Source organism: Pezoporus flaviventris, unplaced genomic scaffold, assembly GCF_033815535.1.
Source record: "Pezoporus flaviventris isolate CSIRO_AGI_PZ_B2104156 unplaced genomic scaffold, CSIRO_AGI_Pfla_v1 ptg000013l, whole genome shotgun sequence".
Classification (NCBI taxonomy): domain Eukaryota; kingdom Metazoa; phylum Chordata; class Aves; order Psittaciformes; family Psittacidae; genus Pezoporus; species Pezoporus flaviventris.
The window spans coordinates 40,649,058-40,665,354 of NW_026892561.1; the positions used below are offsets into that span (position 1 = coordinate 40,649,058).

At 37.2% G+C, this 16,297-nt stretch overlaps 1 protein-coding gene across 1 annotated transcript in view; it reads right to left on the reverse strand.

The window, feature by feature from the left end:
* Positions 1 to 16,297, reverse strand: part of COL4A3 (collagen type IV alpha 3 chain) — a 63,994-nt gene that overhangs the window by 25,699 nt on the left and 21,998 nt on the right. The window contains exons 13-26 of the mRNA XM_061452994.1: positions 15,008 to 15,085; positions 13,557 to 13,619; positions 13,313 to 13,369; positions 10,916 to 10,960; positions 9,516 to 9,569; positions 9,099 to 9,140; positions 7,696 to 7,783; positions 6,641 to 6,676; positions 6,151 to 6,315; positions 4,982 to 5,074; positions 4,156 to 4,251; positions 3,730 to 3,800; positions 1,964 to 2,152; positions 769 to 937 (exon numbers count right to left, since the gene is read on the reverse strand). Of these exons, the coding sequence (XP_061308978.1) occupies positions 769 to 937; positions 1,964 to 2,152; positions 3,730 to 3,800; positions 4,156 to 4,251; positions 4,982 to 5,074; positions 6,151 to 6,315; positions 6,641 to 6,676; positions 7,696 to 7,783; positions 9,099 to 9,140; positions 9,516 to 9,569; positions 10,916 to 10,960; positions 13,313 to 13,369; positions 13,557 to 13,619; positions 15,008 to 15,085 (1,246 nt within the window). The remainder of the gene's footprint in view (positions 1 to 768; positions 938 to 1,963; positions 2,153 to 3,729; positions 3,801 to 4,155; positions 4,252 to 4,981; positions 5,075 to 6,150; positions 6,316 to 6,640; positions 6,677 to 7,695; positions 7,784 to 9,098; positions 9,141 to 9,515; positions 9,570 to 10,915; positions 10,961 to 13,312; positions 13,370 to 13,556; positions 13,620 to 15,007; positions 15,086 to 16,297) is intronic.

Genomic DNA, 16,297 nt, shown 5'->3' on the forward strand with positions numbered 1-16,297 from the left:
ACTCCAACAGATTTCTAAAAGCCTCCAGATCCTGGCTTCATAAAGCAAAAGAATTCTATTGACACCAAGCCCATCTGCTTCCTTATCAGCCCTCCTGCAGTCTAGTGGAGACCCAGAAGAGGCAGCACAAAGTCAGCAGGAAAAAGATGCAATTGAGAAATGCTTAATCTGCACATCCATTTCTTAAAGATTTAACGGGTATTCTCTTGGAGAAAACTTGATTATACCTGCCATCCAACTTTGAGTTCTTTCAGATTATGCTTGCCTATAAATACATACACTGGTATGTTTTCAGCGGTCAATGTTTTCAGCGGTCAAAAATGATCAAGTCCTTCATATTTCCCCTGATGACTCAGCTCACACAAGTGATGACTGGATGCATATTTAAAGACTTTTTTATTTTTTCATGATGAGGACAGTCAAGCACCAGAAGAGGTTACACAGAGATGATGTACTGTATTTGTCCTTGGAGGCTTTCAAGGCTCAACCGGATAATGCCTTGAGTAACTTGGTCTCACAGCTGACACTGCTCCTAGCAGAAATTTGGACTGAAGACCTCATAAGGGTCCCTTCCAACCTCAATTGTGTTATGACCCTCGGACTTTCACTATTATCTTGAGTATGACCAAACTTGGAACAACACTATGGAAATCTCATAGCAAGGAAAAGCTTCCCATGTTTCACTGTTTTTGACTTCATCACTGTCTGAAATTTCAATCAAGTACCCTGTAACATAGGTAAAACATGGTAATATAGGAAGTTACAAACCAGCTTCTCCAGGTAATCCAGGTGGACCAGGTATTCCTTTAGAGCCTTTGAAACCTCTTATTCCTTGTGGTCCATATCCTGGCAGTCCAGGAAACCCCATCTCTCCAGGAAGCCCAGGGCTGCCAGGCAATCCAGGTAGTCCTCTGTCTCCTTTTGAACCAGCCAGTCCCTATTAATGATTACACATGTGTGTATACCAAGCGCTACATGGTTTCTACACCAGCTTTCATAACAAAATGCCGATTCTCTGACTATAATCTTGTATTACTTTAGTAACAGAGTGGATCTGCTAACTAAAGAGGAATTTTTCCTCTGATTTACTTGTGATTAAAAGGATATAAATTTTAATATCAAAGGTTAAAAATAGATGGTTAGTAAGAGGGAAATAGTACAAATAAATAAAGCAGCTTGATTTTGCAGTCACTGTGGCATTATAGCATTATACACTTCTTAAAACAAGTCTGGTAAAAAACCCAAACAAAACAAAAACCAACAAAACAAACAGCACCTCAGCTCTGATCCTCTTTGAATACTGTGGAGTCAGGTTTAGAGACAGTTATATCTGAATCACTTTAACAGTTTTTCAGCCAACACACACAACAATAATTGCTAGGTTTTGTTTCTGCTGAACAAAAAGCTCTGCCCTAACTCTTTTTATGGTCAGCCCTCCTAGCTTTTGTGGTTTCTTCCAGCCCTGACTCAAGATTAACTCCTACAGACTGAACAGGAGCTATTTGAAATATCATCTCCTTTTAAGCATTATAAGCAGTCAGGAAAACTGGTTTGGTTTTTTATTTTGGGGGTTTTTTGGTTGGTGTTTTTTTTTTGCCCCCCCCCTCCTTTTTTTTTTTTTTTTTTGCTTATTCTTTTGTTTATCTTATTCATCACAGGAATCCAAGATAATGCTCCAATGTAAATATCCAGGCTGACACCACAAAAGACTGCTGAGGTTTGTCAGCAACATGTACCTATAATAGCCTCATCTTTCTCTGATAATGTAAGACTATTTACTCTCATTCTTTCATACATGTTGGTTCTGCATATTGGTTGCTATAGTTGAGCATAGTACTCCTAAGTCAGGTAAAGGATTTTCACTTAAAGTATCTGAACAGATAAAACAGGCTGTTGTACAAGATATAAATACTGATTTAGGCTTTCATGAATTCTGTATTAATTGTAAACAGTGCATACCCACCTCTTCACCTTTGGAACCTTTTGATCCTTTAGAGCCAGGTCTTCCCACAAATCCACTTGAACCTTTTCTTCCTTTGTCTCCCCTGGGCCCTGGATCTCCTCGCTCACCTTTTGGCCCTTCTGGATACACGTATCCAGGCTCACCTTTTGATCCTTTATATCCTTGATGTCCCTTAAAACCTGGAGGTCCCTGCAACAGTAATCAAAAGATTTTCAGTGCTAGACATGTCAGCTGTTTTCAAGCTCTTTCTTTTTTTTCTTTATTAAATACTTAAGAGTAATTTTCTTAATCTTCATCTTATTCACTGTAATGGCACACTTCAATATACAAGTTTTTTAGTGTTTTTTCTTTCCCTCCTGCCTTAACTCATGATTATCATTCCATTTATGCTATTATAAGCAGAAATAATGCAGGATCATTTAATGGATCAGACTGTTATCTACCTTGTAGTGTTTTGGTGGCAGTACAAGAAAATACCTTAAAATCACAGAATCACACAATATTTTGGGTTCGAAGGGACCTCTGGAGATCATCTAGTCTAACTCTCCTGCAGGTTTACTTACAGCAGGTTGAACAGGATGGTGTCCAGGTGGGTTTTGAGTATCTCCAGGGAAGGAGACACCACAAACTCTTTGGGAAGCCTGTCCCAGTGCTCTGCCACACTCAAAAGAAAGAAGTGCTTCCTCATATTCAGATGGATCTTCCTGTGTTTTAGTTTGTGCCCACTGCCCCTTATTCTGTTGCTGGGTACCACTGAAAAGAGTCTGGCCTCATCCTTTTGACACGCACCTGTAAGATACTTGTATGCATTGAGAAGATTCCCTCTCAGTCTGTCTCTTCTCCAGGCTAAACAGGCCCAGCTCTCTCAGCCTCCAGAGATTTCTGCTACACAGTATCTCCCCAGGCAATTAGGTGACTATAATTGCCATAGTTGGCTCTATTCATAGTTAACTTCTCCTCTCCCTGCTTTCTCCCTTAGAGGGTTACCCTCATGGGTACTCTGTTCCAGCCAAAACCAGTCCAAGCTGAAAGCACACTAGGCTTTAGGGATCTTGGGCTCATGAACTCCTGGAAGCCTTCTGGAAAAGCCTGTTAACAGACTCATTCTGCACCTGTACAGCAACCACCACAATGAATACACAATTGTGCATGACATTTTTTTATTAGACAGCACCAACTATAATTTCCCATAAATAATTGCTACTACAGGCACAAGTCAGAACAACCAAATGGTATGTCTGTGACAGCAGCTGTCAGCCTTCCCTCTTCATAATGTTTCCCCAGAGGGAATGTCCTTTGCAGCCCTGAAGAAGGTATTATGAGAAGCAAGTTTCTCTGTACCGCTGGAACTTTAGCAAATCCTGAGTATGCTGGGAACAAGGTAAGTAAGAAGTCTGATGAAGATCACAGCATACAAAACTCTATATGTTTTACAGCCACTGCCATGATCACAGAATTACGTAGATGAACTGAAGCAAACTGCCCATACCAGGCAGAAGCACAGATTAATCACAAAGGTATTTACCTCCCTCACTGCCTGGGCTGTACTTCTTGCTGCACTGAGCAAAACAGGTTCATATAAAGCTAGGTCAGCCATACTTCATAGTAGAGATCTCCCTAGGTCTCCTATGCAGACACATCCATTGCTAAAGAACTCAAACTATTGAGATCACTCAGTATGACAATGCAAGTAAAACCAGCCATGAGGTTTCTCTGAAATAATTCTTATGGGATCTGACAAATAACCCAAAAAACCAAAGCCTTACTTGAGCTCCTGGAAACCCTGGTGCTCCTGGAGAACCTGGAGAACCTTTTGGACCTGTTGTTCCTTCTCTACCTGCAAAAGAGACAGCATATTTTATGAAGAAAAATGAAAAAAAAGGACATGGATCTTGACAAGCTCTGATAATCACACACAGCATTGAATGATTTTACTTGTTACATCTACTGCTCCATCATAGACTGACCTGGCTCTACGCTCTAGGCTCTAAGCCCATTAGCATTTTGACTTCACCTCTTTTAGGGCTTGTGCTCCCATTGGTGGATGGAGCTGCATCAGGCTCCCACACTCATCACAACGTCAGGGCTAGTTTAAGTACTGAAAGCTGTGAACATGCCCATACTGGTTCTTATTCTAAAAGCAAAATCACTGGCCTTTTCTACTATCCTGCTAGGAAAAGCAAGATAATTACCAGGAATGCCATCTTGGCCACGTGGCCCAGGAGAACCGCGAAGACCAGGAATTCCCGGAATATAGCTGCAATCAGTACACACGTGAGCTTCATCACCTAAAACAAAATTAATTCATTAGTTGTTCCACACCAGTCATGCCCAAGCTTAATTAATGTGTTACATAGTTTGTTACAGAGGATGGCTGACACTTTTTGGCCAGAGAGCAATAGAATCATAGCCTTAATTTTGTTGGAAGATCAATTCCAACACATTACAAAATTACCTGTGGTCAGACAGTGAATCAGAACTTATTACAGTAAATTGAAAATGAAGGAACATCCCTTGATTTTTTAGTGAACCATTTGGATACAGTCACTCCACTGATAAGACAGATTCTATCAAAAGATGACAGGGGACAAAGGCTTCAGATTAACATGGCTCCATAACAGCCTGGGTGACTTCAATGACTAGCAAGTGGAAAAGAGATTCGGCAGCTTCTGTAGTGAAATGTGCAGAAGGAACCTGCTCTCAGAGAACAACTGCTAGTGTTGAACTTACCAACAGGAGAATAAAATAACCCTACCAATCTGTAATAACTGTTTCTACAGTTATTACAGATCTACATCCTGCTGCAGTGCTGTACAGTTGGTGTGCAGCACTGGCACATGCACTGCTCTTTCACCCGCTGTTTACTGTAAGGGAAGGAAGACATTTGCTATCCCTAATGAATTTTGTTAAATCTCTAAACTCACCAAATGGCTTAAGAGGCAAATGAAATTCAAAATTTCATGAGGATCCACAAAGATTGCACCATCTACTTGTGAGCAGCAGCATCCTGGAACTGACCTTTCATGCCAATATCTCCTGGAGGTCCCGGAGGTCCTGTACACCCTGGTTCTCCAGGAAGTCCTGGTAGGCCTGTTCTAAATGTTACCCTACCTGTTAATGAAATGAGCACAGCAACATTGTATCAGCAGATTATTCACACAATTCTCTTGTTGCAAAGAGAGAAAAAAGTTGCAGGGATGAGCTGGAGGCTGTACTCTGATCCTTATGGGTCCCTTCCAACTTGAGACATTCTGATTCATTTAAAAGAGAGAACTACCTGAACAGATCCAAACCACTTGTAACTAGACGTACTTGAGGATAAATATGGTAATATTGAAATAAGTCTCAGCAGACTGTTGGATCAATTTGCCTAGCCTTTAAAAAGCATAGGCCCTTCTGGGAAAGTATTCGCAGTTTACCTGAATCAACAGAAATATAATTCTGTCTTTTATCATGAATAGGGCTAATTTATTATTGCTGTTGATGTATCTTTGACAGAATTATTCTGCTGTATTTACTATTACTGTGGAAAAACAGAGCATGCATCAAGCTCTTCCTAAGGTAATACATTTGTGAGACATACTTTTCAGAGTGAGAAGCGCTACATTGGTACTGGTTCAGAAAAACTTGTTTTGGCGATCCCCCATTTAAAAGAAACATGATGCTATTGTTAGCCCTAGATAAAGACACATTCCTAGTTAATACAGTTTCTAGAAGTTTTACAAATGGCTACTGCTTTATTTTCATGCTGCCAGAACTTCAAACCTGCCCTAAGGGCCACTAAGACCTATGGATCGTGCAAGTGATCTCTCTAGCTTTCAAATTAGCCCCTTCTGAATTTAGTCTTATATATTTAGTACAACTTTTGGAAGAATTAAATAACGGATTTTCTCTCATTAGTCTTTCCTGGTTTAAAGTAGCACATTTTAGAGTCGCAGTTACACAAAAAAGGTGAGAAACTTTTATTTTGAGAAGACCTTGTATCTTCCCCACAGACTCTCATTAGCAATGGAGCACAGATATTCACTACATATGTGTGTTCATGAATATCCTAAAACAAAACTTCCAAAAAGAAATTATGTTCAACCGTATTACTCAAATATACTCTGTAAGTAATGTATTTATATAATCTCATACATTAGTTATTGAGTTGACTCTGGATTTGTTCTTATTATATATAACGTCACCTGGTTCTCCTGGAGGACCTGGTAATCCAACAGAACCAGGTCTACCAGTCATACCAGGTAGTCCTGGAGGGCCTACAATACACAAGCCAGTTTGTCCTTTCTCTCCTTTTGCTCCTTTTGGCCCAGGAAAACCTGGGGGACCTCTCAGACCAGGTCTTGACACACCTAGCAAAAGAGGAAAAAATACAGAAGAAATGGAATTTCAAAACAAAGTAAGTACTCGATAGGATGAGCAAGAGACAAACATACTGACTTCATCCCACAAAACTTTTTTATCTTGTAATGTATTAATCATAATGAGAATGTAAAAAAAAATTAAAAATCTTTAACCCCTCTTTAAATACCTGTCCCATCAAAGCTTTTGTGTGACAACTTTTTACCACTTAAAAGATATGTTTAAAGTCCTCTGAAATTAAGATTTCACTAAGCTGATTCAGTATAACAGGCAGAATAATGTATTTTATTGTTGGCACTGGATCATGACACATACCTGGTCTACCAGCATCTCCAGGAGGACCCTGTGGCCCTGCAAAAGCAATGTATTTAAAACTTGAGTTAAACCACTCTATACTCTGCAAAGTCACTACTCAGTAATATTGACTGCAAACTTTGGGCTTCTGCATTTTGAGCTTATTTTATCTTTTAAGAATTCAGTTTTACCCATGTAGGCATCTACTACTTACCTAACTGTTGCAATACTGACAATTCTTGCTGAAATCTGGCAAGATATGGATGTTTAAAACAGGTACGAATAGGATCCAACATATTTGTCTTCGGTGAAGATACACTCAAATTACTTCAGAACAACTTAGAAGCCTACAAACTTGCTTCTTTTTGCCACTATTATTTGCTCTACTAAATATATTACCTCTTAGCAATGTATGAATACCTTTTCCAAGCTTAACTTCCCTGTTGCCATCCCTTGGAAGTATGAAAATATATTTATAACAGCAAAGTGTATTCACTGAATGCAACACAGTCACTTGGATACCTAAATATTAATGAAGTTAGAACATCAAAACATGAAAGGCAAGGACTTGCTGGATGGGTATAAGATACAGCCTACAAGATGCTGCCTCAGAGTTCAGCCTGCAAATCCTTGTTATACTGTGGTACAGCTCAAATAACAAATCAGTACATTTTCATTTTACATCATGGCCAAAATACAAACTTGCAGATCACTATTTTGGAAAAGGCAATAAAAATGGCATAAGATAAACTATGGAAGAAGAGAAAAAAATAGTGCATTACATTTAACAGGAAACATACAGCCCTGATGGTCATTAGAGAGGATGTCAGTGAGCTTAGTGATCAACTCAATTATTTGTGCAAAGAAATGTGCTAACTTCATTATTTTTAAGAGGAAATACAGCCATAAATCAAAGCCTCAGGACACTTCTCAATTCTGCAATTTGATGGGAGTAATTTGGAAATACTCTTGTAAAGGCAGAAGCAGGTTGTTAGGTGCTCAAAAACCTAACCTGCAACAAGCACTTTGAATGGAGAGCTCTTGCTAAAAGATTCTGGGTTTGATGTCCCACTCACCAGGCATGCCACGTTGACCTTTTGGTCCTGGAGGTCCAGGGAGTCCTTCATCTCCTTTTTCACCAACCACACTATCATAATATTCAGTCTTAAGAGAAAAATGTTAAGAAAAGAAATAGTAAGAATGAAGAGAGAAGCACAGTACCTCATTGTGACCATTCCATCTAGTTAGAACAATGTTATGATCTCATCATTCAGGTGTTATGACACCACAAAACCTTCCTAATCGCATGTTAATTACAAGCAGCCAGAAATGAAATCATAATTGTTACACACAGATAAATGCCAAGAGACCTGTACAAATAGGGATTTCAGCTGAATTCCTCAACTCCCAAAGAACTGCTTATAAATGCAATTATACAGGCAAGGTTTAAGTTGGAAACTCAGTCATGAATATTACAGTAGCATGAAACAGAAAATACTCTTGAAGGAAACCTCTAAGAATCACTTAGTCTATTCCATTGGCTCAAAGCATCGTCAGTTATATCCATAACACCCTTTTAAATAATCATACATGAAAACTGATAAAAATCAGCTACTTAAATCACATGTGCATTAAACATTAATTCCTATAAAAAGTAACGCTTAGTTTATTGAAGTTTAATTTTACGATGTTTCAAAGTCTGTACAAATGACAGGCAAAATCTAAAAGCAATTGGCTGTAACTATTTTTCTTGTAACTACAAATTTTTGTTCTTTTCTAGATTATTTTGCATGGGCACCATTACTGGCAAATCAGCATTATAATAATTCTTGTGCCTTGATATGTAAACATCACACAGAAATTTAAAATGACTACTAATGCACAAATTTTAAAATTAATAAAAAACTACTTAAAAATAAAAATTTTTACTTTGTTCCTATAGAGTACTAAAAAATCATTGCTTTTCAAAAAATCAATACCACAAATGATACAGCTGTTTACTGTATCATTTATTTTGAACAATTTGGGCAGAAGGTTTCCTTTTGGTGTGCCTGGGGCCTTTAAGAAAGCCACTAGTGAGATAGTATGACTGGACAGAGAAATTTTACTCATAGTATGTCTTGCTTTCTTTAAAAAGTCTCCTTAGGATTTTAAAATTAACACCTCCTATTTTGGAGCTGATCAGAGATTGGTTTAAAAATTAACTCCTGTGAATTTCTGCAAATGTTCTGTGACTGTTCAATCTCCTGGCAAAACTGCTGGAACTGACTGAGGTCTAAATGAGGCCCAGTCATACATCCAGCTCCACACGAAGGAAGATGCCATCTCTGTGAGACTCCTTGTGACATCAGTATTTTAAGAAAGCCATGGCTCAGTTGGAGCATCATGGAACATCTGTTATTGCCTCTTACAGTCAGTTTGGCTTATTCTTTTTCTAATAGTTTAGAAAAAGTATATTATTAAGATAATTTACACTTACTCGACCACAAGCTCCAGGTGGACCAGTGTTTCCTTTCCTCCCCTTCATGAGAGAACAGAGAGGTTTTTTTTTAATAAAAAAACAACACATGGCATTTGGTACCCACTGCTACTTCAGTACATTGCTCATAACATTAAAGAAGAACGGCTCCTGACAGTCCTTCACTACCCCCCGTCTGTTCCTTGCACAACTATTCAGCCACATACACCAAAAACTCAGCAGGCATAGATGGACACTAGTTCAAACACATGATCTATTTCAGCTGATCTATACCCCATTCCATGAAAACATTACTTGTCATCTGTTAGGTAAAGAATAACATATTGTATACACAGTGATAAGAAAACCTGATATAATAATCTCAAAACACACGTTATTTTCATTCTCAAAAACAACAATAAAACCATTAGATGATACCTTAGCTCCTTGCCTGCCAGCCAGTCCTTGTTTGCCCTGTTCACCATTTTGTCCCTGCAGGTGACAGTACACAATTTCATGAGGATTACTCTTTTAGCACTGTCATCAGTAAGATATAAAATGGAAAGCTTTAATCTTTCATGGTGATAGCAAGGTGAATGTGGCTTGCTCAGGGAAAGAAATCTCAGGGGAAGACTCAGTTTGGGGTACAGTTCCATTGTCTGTAGGAAATACTGCAGGTCCCTTCTCTAAACCTGCCTTTGTAACAGCACACTCCACCAATCCCAGGGTAGAGCTGCTGCAGACAGCACATGTATAGGAGGCTTTGGTTTGTTCTCCTTCTGCAAACTATTTCTAAAAGGGGAGAAATGGAACACAATGAGAGACTTGCATTCAGCAACTCCCTCTCCCAGAACGTGGTCAGTCTGCATGATGGTGGTGATCTCAAGAGGTGTCAGCAAGACTAGGTGGGAAAATAGTGCACACTGCTGCTAAGGCTTTCTGTAAACATATACATGCAAGGTCTTATGCAGTTGAATGCACTAATAGTATAGTTGAAATAGGAACAGAGCATGACTTTTGTCATGTCTTTGTCATGACAGAAAGTTTTTTGTTAGCTGATGCAGTAGACCTTTGTGGTCTCTCATTCCACGTTCTTTTTCAGACTGGAATGTGTTTAGACTGCCTGTGAAGGTCATGAAGAAGATGATGCCTCAGTACGATATACGTAAAATGTGCTATTCTGATAATAAAAATTTTGATAAGATATTTGTAAGGTCACTGTGACCCTAATGATGTTGTTAAAGTGGAAGTGAATATTAAAGACTGGACATTTAACCAATTGAATACAGTATTCCAAATACATTTGAACAACTTTTGCTTTTAAATTAGTACACAAATGAGATAATTTTGGTTATAAATTGCACATTTATGATGACAAGATGGTAGTTTTAATTTCTATCAGTCATCTAATTTCAGGCCAAGGCAGCTGTGACTCTGACAGAATATCTTTGTTTCTAGTGATTAAAAACTATTCATTTTGCTGCTAGATTTATGCTGAAGTGAAAGTATAAGCCTTTTGCAAAAATTTCAATTTGACTAAACAGAATGAAAGTCAGTAAAATTAATTTGTCATAACTTGGACTGTGTCTCATACTCATTAGGTAGCAGCAAGCAATAGGTCTTTTTATTTAACACAGAAGAGACACCTATGAACTGAGCCTCTCTCTCTTGCATACATCTCTGACAACATGGTATGTCCAAACACCAGCTGTGTAAAAGGAAATGTTTCACAGTGTATGCAAATCAACATTTTCAAACGGGAAAAAGCTATGACAGGAAGATATGACCATGATAAATAGATGACTATTAGAAAACTTTTAAAAGCTTTTCTTCTTTACCGGTAAGCCAGGTGGACCTGGAGCACCATCTTTTCCTGGTATACCCTACAACGGAAAAACATAACAAAAAGTAAAAATAAACTAAGATCCTAAGAGGGGTTATTGTATTCAAAGAGTATAACAACTAAATGTTGTGCAGGTAGCTGTATTTTAGGTCTTTACAGATTTTGAAATGCTATTAAGATTATTCTAAAAATATTATTTCTAATCATAATTGATGCTCTTAAAACTCATATTATCATATAATATCCCCCTGGATATTTCTTTTCCTGTGGAGGGTTAGTTGAGGCAGACACTTCACTAGCACAAAGTGCCAGGCAAGTGCAGAAAGCTTGGTGCAAAATCAGGTCCTTGCAGAAGCAAGACAAATGATAATACAGGAGCTAGCAGCCCTTCTAATAGTAAGCAAAGAAAGACACTAAAAGGAAATTGTTCTCTTGCAGGAAATGGGTTTAAGAGGTGACTTGAAGAGAAATTATTTATTGAAAAAGAATAGGGAGCACACTTCAAAGGGATTGGAAGGAGGGCAGTAGATGGAAAAGTGAAAACAGGAGGCAGCATGCCAGAGGTAACTCCAGTTTCCTATGGCACTCAGCACATCAGACAGCCTTCCACTGAGGTCCTGGTATCTAGTGTGGCAACAATACATGTCAAGCAATACACAACAATAACAAAAAAAAAAAAAAAAAAAAAGAAGACAAACGGAAGGGAGAGAAGGGGGAAAAATGGGGAGAGAAACAGAATGAAATGTAAACCTAATTATGAATATGGATACCCTGCTTGCCACCTTGAAGGCAGAAGTGAGGAAAAGCCGATCCATTAAAATCCACAGGAGGAAGGCAGTGATAACATAAAAGGGGGGTGGAAGATTACAATCTCAGAACAGCAGGGGAAAGTAAGTCTTTAGAAATTTTTTTTGCACAGAATAAATCAATGAAACTTTATTTTTGAAATAATGACCTGACCATGAATTATAATGTAAACCTCACGAAAAAACAGCAATACTCAAAAGATGGCAGACCTTATAAAACATGATACTCTTTTATAAGAGAAGAAGGGGAGCTGGAATGATGTGACCAGTTTCCAAACTTCCTTGCAAAAATAATGTTTTCTCCTAGAATATAAAATCTGCATCGTTTGATATATTGTTCTCACTGATGTAATTTCAATAGCAAAGGAAACATTTTGTTTTCATTTTAGAGTAACCAGTCAGTCAATATCTTAACACAATTTGTGTTTTCTTAGCATTCTTCAAGATCAGTAGGCAGAAGAGTGCTCTACTATTTCCTCCACAAAGGAGGAAGGGAGAGGTCAACTAAGAGTTCTAAAAAACACTGCATGACAGGACTGGGCTTATGCAAGAAGAAGACATAAGAAACACAGAAGATGGAGGAAGAATACCATACATTGGTTAGCAATAACTTTTATTACTGTACACCAGTAACTCAAATCAAAATTAAAATTTTCATAATGTATAGGAATAATAAAAATAACAATCAAGTTAGCATAATCATTGCTATAGTACCATGCAATTGAAAAAAGAGCAATCTAAAGGTAGCACTGGTCTGTCTTGCTACCTTTCCTTGCAAAATAAATTTATTGCAACCACAAGAAGTACGGGAAAAGTTTCAAAATATGCATGTTTGGACTGAATGAAATATTTCATTTGAAAATTAATTTTCTTACTATTGCTATCAAAATGCATCTGGTATTAAAGTGCTTTGTTCTGAAAATGTTACAAGAAAAATGTAATTTATTTGGGTATTTTAGGGTTCTTCCCTAATTAAATATTATTGAACTGTTATAAATTCATTTAATTTTAGTTACTAAGAACTTGCATCTTTCATTGGTTAGTCTTTATCTGAAACTTTGAAAGCCATTTGAATGTGAAATGGTAATTTTCTATTTAATTCCCTTCAAAATGTAGATATACTCCAATAAATTATCTCTTAATGTATATGCTTTTTAAGATAAACATATGATTTTTTTCTCATATTATACCCTTAAGAGAATAATTCCCTTATAACAACTTTCTTCACATCCCCACATACTTGCTGGTTGAGCATGCTAATTTAACTCTACTGCTTTAAGTAAACCCAGTGGTTTTAATTCTCTTCTATGAATACTCTGGCACTATAAAGCCAGTCCATGTTCAAAGACCACTTTTTTTTTTTTTTTTTTAAATTAAGTTTCAACAGTAGAAACTTTACAGCAAAACAAATAGAAGTGCATCCACCATCACCTGACCTTTACTTCATGTACTCATGGTATGTGAACCTGTAAGAAGAGTGATTTGACTTTCAGCTCTCTGGTCAGGTTTACTGGATGAAAGAGCTTTTGAGTGCAAAACTGCTCTTCAGAAAAGACTAACATATGTATTCAATTGTTTATACATACCTGTATTCCGGGTTCTCCTCGGTCACCCTTTTCACTTTGAGAGTCACCAACTGGCCCCTGTAATAAAACCATACTCAAGATACATACATATTGAGACTCACCTTTTCTAAATTAAATGTATCTTTTATAATTTTGTTATCTTTAAAAAATAGTCTAAAAATTAAGTACAGTTAGAATGTTATTAATTTATATTCTATTCTAGAATAGAACATCTGAACATCTGGATTTACTTCTGGTCACTTACTGTAAACCCCATTGGCCCTGGAAGTCCTCTTGATCCTTTATCTCCTTTCTCTCCTTTCAAGTCCTATTACACAGAAAGTAAAATTTTAATATGGTCTCTTGGATCTTTTAACACTCAAGTTTTAAAAATAGGAAATCCTTATGTTACCATCAAACTTCTTTAAGCAGAGATGGTTCTACTTAAATTACTAAGAAACAGAATCTTCATATCAGCACTTCTGCCGAAATCTACAATGCTTGAAAAAGAAACTGGCTCTACAGATATGTCTGAACATGGCAAGTTCAAAATAATCTACTTCTGGTTGCATGCAGAGGGACTGGAGTAAGTATTCCCACAGATGGAAACAAATTCCAAGTGAAAAATATACACCTCAGTTGCTTCACTGAAGCTAGTTACCTACAATATGTAAATGCAGTTGTTACCCACGCAATCCTTGCCACTGTGGGCTCAGGATTAAATTACCCTACTGTGTAGTACTATTATGTATTGGGCCACATCCTAAGGTCACTGTAAAGTCAAAGTTCATAGACTGCCTAGTTATTACCTGGTTAGACTCATGGCCCAAACTATATATGTAAGAGGTTTTTGAACCTTAACACTGAGTGACTCTGAAGAAACCACCATTCCCCCATGATAAACTTCTACAACTGTGATGGGGAAGTACTCCAAGTGGTTTTGATTTTATTTAAACAGAGAACAGTTGCTCTGTCTAAAAGTTGAACCTTGCTTCTGCAATCATTCTCTGCCCTCCTCAATACAGTCTTGATGCAAAATTAACTTTTTATTTTAGCACATAATGGAGAGAGAATTTTGATAACTCCATGGATTAGATGCAAATTAAATAAGGAAAACAGTAAATAAGATGTTGTAGACTTGTTCTGTTAATATGTGAAGACTTAAAACTGTATGAACTACTGCTGTTTAAGTTCTATATAAGGACAAAATGCAAGAATTTTAATTCACAAAACAATAACTAAAATGCAAGCTTAATCAGAGTATTTCCTTTCTCCAGTTCTCACTGTTTTTCCAACTCTTTCCGTGATTATTCATGTTGCAGTAAAACCAATGAGAAAAACTATGAAATGTACATGAACTTACACGCTTTTGTGAAACTCTGGTAGCTCAATGTCCTGATATTTTCAGTGGCAAGGCCCAGAGGTCAAAGCATCTGTGGCTCTGATAGCCATTCCAAAAATGTGTGTTGATTTGGTAAGGCTGAGAGTGGTTTACCTTTTGTGTATCCAGAGATCCACAGCAAGTGTGTTACTAATAAGCTGAGTTGGCTGTACAGACATACTCTAATAAGAGCACGGTATCTAACTGAACAAGTCTGAGAAATGTCAGGATGGGTAAAAGAAAATGCTATTGGAACAATGAAGATGAAAAAGTGCTCTCAAAGTACAACCTAGTAAGATGGCTTATCTGAATGTAATGTTTAATAATTTTACTACCGTCATGTTGTCTGGTCCACTTAATGTCACAATAACAGTTCCTGGGGGTCCAGGGGGTCCAGTTAAACCAATGTCACCCTTGAAAGAAAAATAGAGCAATTAAAACAGTGGTTTTTTATTGTTTCAAATTACTATCACTATACTTTTGAATTTATGATAATTTTTCTGTCATTACACTTTGCTGTTAACACAGGTAACATTTCTATTTCCTTGCTATTTATCTTCCAATAAAAAAAGACATATGGGAGATTTAAGACTACTACAAAAACATTGTCCTAGCTGGGAAATATAAAAATGCATATGTTGATTTCTGTTAAAGTATCTAGAATTAGCTTGAATTTTTAATACTCTGTTTAAATGTCACACAATCATTTTAACTCTATATAAAATAAAATTATCTCCTTAATTAAAGCTTTTGTCTCAAACTGACTAAGTCAAACAATAAAATACGTTAACTGCCTTAGATGACATGCTCAAAACTAAAGTCTGTGAACTACAGGGAGATGACTAACAGTCCTGACTGATACAATTACATTCCATATGTGCTTAACTGAAAACATTAATATTGAAGTACACTTTTTCATTAAGGATCTTTTAGAACAGGGAAAGTCCTAAATGTGGTCTTTCCTGTGGAGCTCAACAAAACCACATCTATAATTCCCAGTGATTTTAAGCCAGTTGCATGTCTTTGCATGCAACTGCAGAGTAACACTAAAGAATGCATCACTCTTTCATAAGAAAGCCACATGCTCCATGTTCACCTGAGCTAATCCTGATGAATAATCAATTCTATTTACAGAAATTTTCCCAGGAAACTTCTAGCACATGCCCAGTAGTAATTACAAAGTTATAAACAATCCCACTGTCAGATAGTGTTGTTTCTGTTCACAGCTGAATCTGTGCAGACCAGCTAGCGTGCGAGATGCATCAAGGTCTTGAAAGGACCTTTAGACAGATTACACTGGTTCTCCAGCTGCAGCCGAAGTCCAGAGAGTCAATATATGTATTCGCAGTCATTTCTAGCTTAACATCAATTATATGGGATACAAGTAAGAATATGGATGACAAGTCATCCAATTTCTATTCAGAATGTGGGTTTTCTAGCAGCATAAAGGGTGGCACCAAAAAGATGTTGGACATAAGAAGCTGTGAGTCTAAGATGCTATGTATTTACCAATGTTTACATGCTTAGATAAGCATTTAGGAACACTGTGCAAATAATATCTAAATGGATTTAATGCTATTTGTTAGTAAATATTAACTACTGGCTCCTCTTGGGTTTCTACTGTT